Raw genomic sequence first — 5519 nt, 5'->3', positions numbered from 1 at the left:
GATTTGATGGTGTTGCAGTTACAAAAAGCTTTGTCAAATTATCTGATGTTGTAGTGCTTACTACAGTAAGTTTCAACATATTCAGATGATTGTGATGGATGTGAGTGAGGCACAACAGTTCACCATCAACCAAGAACCTTATTTTTTGTAGTGTAGCTTACGCCAAGTATAGGCTCCACAGTCTAAATAAATAATGAGCTCTTCCTCCATGAGTACGTAGACTGTGGCATGGGTTTGGCAGCATAACAAAGTGCTGTGGAATGAGCCATTCTTGACTGTCAGGTAACAAATGGGTAAAATATCAAACACTTGAGTGGAGAAAATGTTTACATTTTTTGATTTCTTGACAATGTAAATAAAAAATAGTATGATTTAACATATAGAGAACATACAAACACATTCAGTGGAGTGAGTTCCACTATAATATTGTGTGTCCGGAGCACTGGAAAGACATTTTGGACATTCTTTACTGATGGCAGAATGTTAGCCCTCTGCAACAGGGATTATAACTCATAATGATTTTCCTGAAAGTTGTAATAATGTAGTTATAATAGTGTGTAGGTCCAGAAGAACACTTTAATTGCATCAGTCATAATATTGCTGTTGTAATAATACATTTGGTGGAGAAAGAATGCTGTTTTTGTCTGAAGTTGTGAGTTTGCGTATTGTAGAGCTAACTACATCTCGATCTCCAACTGTTAAATAGCTGTAATCAAACATTTAACACATTCAACGATGCATTAATGAGGCTGAGGCAAGAAGAACTCCACAAAAAAGGCCACAAACACACAGCATGAATGAAAAATGATACTGTAGGGTTGTGTTTTGGCCATGTGATTACTCGGGGTCAAATTCTTTTAATTATATTATGTAGCCTACATTTATCATTAACAAAAATGTATATTTATTAGTGGATGCTGACACAGAATTTTGGATTTCTTATCATTGTTCTGTTTTTGCTAGTTTTTCGATTATGCCACGTGGGAAAAACAGGATGATATGTTGATACATTTTCATTGTCTTTTGCGAGTGGAGTTTATAGTAGTGAGTACACGCCTGTGGGCAATGTGGGTGTAAAGATTTTTTAGGGCTTTTCCTGAATTCTCAACACTGGAGTGCTGTGCACATTGCAATGAAATTATACAAGTTCCTGATTAAATCTTGATTTAATTAGCTACCAAGGTCAATCACAATCATTACCAGAGTAAGTTCTGCGGTTCTGCTTCTCAACATGGTCAGTATCAGTTTTTCAGTACTGCTGCTTGGTTGTAACACCGTTGCATGTGGTGAGGGCAGTTTCTGCCTGAAACGTCTGGGCACGAATGAACAATTATTCTGTCACGTTTCACATCATTAAATTAATATAAGGTTTTTGAAGTGCATGTAAATATGCGAAAACGAAAAAACAAAGCAAAACAAAGCAAAAAACACAAAAACAAAACAAAAAAACAAAAAAAACCCCCTTTTGACAGATTTAAGAGTAAGCAAGAGCTACAACAAAGGCTCACACTTGCTTATTCATGGTTTAAGTTATAACAATTTTACAATGTAACTTGTTAACTACAAAAACTATTTTAAAAATGAGAACTTGGGCTAATATAACAGAAGACAAGTGTCCTTTTTTTGTTTTGTTTTTTTACACAAATTTGTTATATAGTCCAAAAAGAGCTTTGTACTTGTGGTTGCAAACACATTTAATGGTCTGACTAAAAATCCGGACATCCAAGAAAAAGCACCGCCACACGAGTTCGCAGTCGACCTGTGGACCACATGCTTCTGAAGCATTTCTGACCTTCGCTTTTGTGTCTGCGTGCTCTGCTCTTGAGCAGTCTTTGCTTCTGCTTTTGTCCAGCTCCTCTTTGTTTGTTTGTTTGTTTATAAGTGCACATGCTGTCACAACAAGGTAAGTGATAAGATGCCTTCTCTTCTAGTCAGCACCATCCTACTATGCACATCCACTGTGAACCAACACTGGTCTCTTTAGGATGAACAGCAAGACCTTTTAAAAAAATATAAATACAAATTCATCTACACACTGCCTTGTTTTGGTCCTTTGTTGTGTTTTTTTTTTTTGTACCGTATTTATAGAGTGGGGGGGGGAGGGAGGGGGGGAGAGAAACAACTTCTTTAGCTGTTCTCACTCCACTCTGGCATGATGCTTACACTATGTACAGAGTGGTACTGGTGTGGTGATAGTGTACGTGGTATGCCATGTGTATACAGGTACTCATTTCCCTGCAGACTGGCTGCTGGTGATTGGATCCCAGCCCCGGGACTGCATTGGCGGCCCAGAGTCTGATGGGTCATAGAGCTCTGGTACATTGCAGCGTGGTGGCCATCACCCAGCTGTGGAGAGGCGTGGCCTCCCACCCCACCTAGTCTGGACACCAGAGACCCTGAGGTGAAGTGAGCGGAGAAGTGTTGGTAGGGCAGTCGATCCATGGGCTGCATGGTGGTGACAGAACAGCTACCATAGGGTGATACACTGGCCCAAGTGTTGCAGCTGATGTCTTCCAAACTGGGAACAGGCTCAGCGCTTTGCGAGGCACTGGCATACATACAGGCCTGCCGCTGGCTAGACTCGCTGCGGTAAGGCCCACCGGAGAGACTGAGGCTCTGAGCGTAGCCAACAGGGCGGTAGTAATGGTCCTCCTCACTCGATGAGCTCTCCAGATATGCTTTCTTGTAGCTGTGATCTCCTGAGTGACAGTCATCATCCACTGCAGGTGGAATTAGAAAGATGAGCAATTGTGTTATTCAGGAGATGGAAAATACAAACTGTTATCAAACAGAATGCAATGATTTGCAGATCTCATAAACTGGTATTTAATTTACAGTAGAACACAGAAAACATATCAGATGATTAATTGAGAACATGTGCCACATTAAGAAAACTATTAAGAACAGCTCATTTTGAATTTGATGGCAGCAACATGTTTCACAAAAGTTGGGACAGGGCTATGTTTACCACTGTGTAGCATCCCCTCTTCTTTAACGACAGTCTGTACATATGAGGGAATTCAGGAGATCAGCTGCTGAACAAGCCCGGTTGAGCAGCCGGACTCTTGTTCTATGAAGCCATACTGTTGCAATAGATACAGCTCGGGTTTAGCATTGTTGTGCTAAATATATTGGAGCATAATTGCTGTAAAACCTGTATCTACCTTTCAGTACTGATGGTGCCATTCCAGATGTGCAAGCTGCCAATTATAGGCAGTGATGCATGTCCATACGATGATAGATGAAGGCTTCTGAGATTTGTACCGTGCTTAACACCTAGGCTTTGCCTCTACAGCCACTCTCCACCTTCATTCACAGTATTTGACGTCCATGTTTTCCAAAAAGAATTTCAAATTTGGATTCATCTGCCCACAGAACACTTTTCCATTTTGCCTGGGTCCATTTTAAATGAGCCTTGGCTCAGAGAAGACAGCAATGCTTCTGGATCATGTTCACATATGGGTACTTCTTTCCATGATAGACCTTTAACTCTGGATGGTGCAATGAACTCTTTTCACAGAAAATGATTTCTAGAAGTGCAATTTTTTCCATGACTGAATCACGCCTGTTTTAATGCAGTGCTGCCTGATGGCCCGGAGATCACAGGCATCCAATTGATCTTCTGCCTTGTTGCTTGCACACAGAGATTTCTTCAGATTCTACGGATCTTTTGATTCAGTAGGGCTGTAGATGATGAGACTTTTAAAGTCTTTGTAGCCTTACATTCAGGAACACTATTCTGAAATTGCTCCTAATTTGTACATGCATTTTGTTGCTGATGTGGCTTCTCTGCCTCTCTTGGATGCTCTTTTATCTTTTTTTAATCTCCACTCATGTTACTGACCTCTGGCAATTAGCCTAATTAGGATCTTATGTAAAATTTTCCTCATTTTCCTTTCCAGCTGTTTCTTTTTTGTAACACTTCCATTTCCAGCCTTTTGTTGTCCCATCCCAACTTTTTAGAGACATGTTTCTGCCATCAAATTCATAATGAGCTTGTATTTTTCCATGAAATGTTGAAATGTCTCAGTTTAAACATCTGACATGTTTCCTATGTTCTACTGTGAAGAAAATGTAGCTTTATTAGACTTTCCAATAAAAGCATTTTGTGTTTATTTGCATGGCATTCCAGATTTTCTAGAACTGGGGTTTTACATGACATATAGCAATATTAAATAGCAGACACTATATTTTAAATTACTCTTTGTTTAACGTAACACATCTCACGTCATTTGTTTTAGTTTACAAATCTTCATGTACACACATGATGTGTTCAAGAATAAACATTTATTTAAAAAAAAAATTATAAATAAAAGATTCACCTACCTTTCCTCTTGATACAGTGGTACTCTTGGCCATGCTCATGAGGCAGGGGGTAGGAACCCGACTGGGGCAGCATGTCCTGTGAACTGCTTGTGACACCATTTTCACACTGGGAGTACTGGGAGCTCAGGCTGTTTGGTGTGGCCAGGCCTTGGACCTCCCCGCTAAATGGACTCTGGCTGGAGCCCACTCTCTGCCGCACTGTACTGCGAGGCACTACTGGATACTCCTTGGTACTACGTGCACACACAAACGATCACAGTTGTTAGTTATTATCTTCAACTATAATTTGCTGTCAACAAAGCAGATCTATTTTAATCTTCCGCATTTCATCATAAGATCATTTGTCAAAGACAACCAACGAGGATCACCATCAGTGATTTACTTCCACTTAGGACACAGAGAAAAACGTCTGGGGGGTGGGGGTGGGGGGTGGGGGGGGATATTCAGTCCAAAATATTTCGCCCCTATAAATCCTCAGGATCCATCAATAGATCATTTTGCTACTTCTAGTTCTTTGATTTCAGGGGTGGATTCAGTTGAAAACCTGACCTGGTTTTGCAATAAGCTCTCCCCTTGATATTGTAACCAAGAGCAGACGTGCATTGCTTACTGTCCTCTGCAGGATTGGACAAAGGCATGAAAGATTGATAGTGTGGTTTGGACTCTCACCAGCTTCTATAGATTTACAAGTTTTGATAGCTGAAATGCATTTCACTTGAAACGTTTCATTAGCTCATGGAATGCACCTACTTAAAGAAATTTAACGTGCGTCTAGTACAATCAGGCATGCGGTTTTTTATAAAGCTACTTCTTTTTTTACTGTAACACGGATTGTGAGGTACATGATCATTATTCTGTGCATCAGAGTAAAGGTTTTAGAGTGGATGCATTCTTCTAACACCTCATGGAAATGCCAAACAACCTTTCCTGTTTGGTCTGATTTGGGATTTTTTTCCCCTCCTCATTTGAATTCACATAGAGTCTGAACTGGCTGCCCAAAGGGGGTTGTTTTTTTTCAAAACCAGATTTTCTCCTTTGAAAAAGTGTTTTCCACGCAGTACGGACTCATACTCCATTCCTCATCTGGACTGAATAATAGAGCGAGGGAGGGGAGAGATCAATGTGGTCGTGTAGTGCCTTGGCTGCCTGACCAAGAGATACCACCAGTTCAGCACAAATGCGTGCCCCCCCCC

The 5519-nt window shown here is 40.6% G+C and overlaps 1 protein-coding gene across 1 annotated transcript in view; it reads right to left on the bottom strand.

Annotated features, from left to right (window-relative positions):
- Positions 1 to 2092: 2092 nt before the first annotated feature.
- Positions 2093 to 5519, bottom strand: part of tbx5a (T-box transcription factor 5a) — a 17226-nt gene continuing 13799 nt past the window's right edge. Inside the window, exons 7-8 of the mRNA XM_013909148.1 lie at positions 4327 to 4559; positions 2093 to 2720 (exon numbers count right to left, since the gene is read on the bottom strand). Of these exons, the coding sequence (XP_013764602.1) occupies positions 2128 to 2720; positions 4327 to 4559 (826 nt within the window). The 3' untranslated portion in view covers positions 2093 to 2127. The remainder of the gene's footprint in view (positions 2721 to 4326; positions 4560 to 5519) is intronic.

Source organism: Pundamilia nyererei, unplaced genomic scaffold (assembly GCF_000239375.1).
Source record: "Pundamilia nyererei isolate P.nyererei 1_Seehausen unplaced genomic scaffold, PunNye1.0 scaffold00002, whole genome shotgun sequence".
Classification (NCBI taxonomy): domain Eukaryota; kingdom Metazoa; phylum Chordata; class Actinopteri; order Cichliformes; family Cichlidae; genus Pundamilia; species Pundamilia nyererei.
Note: the sequence above shows the minus strand (reverse complement) of the source record. Positions and strands in the feature narration are given on the sequence as shown.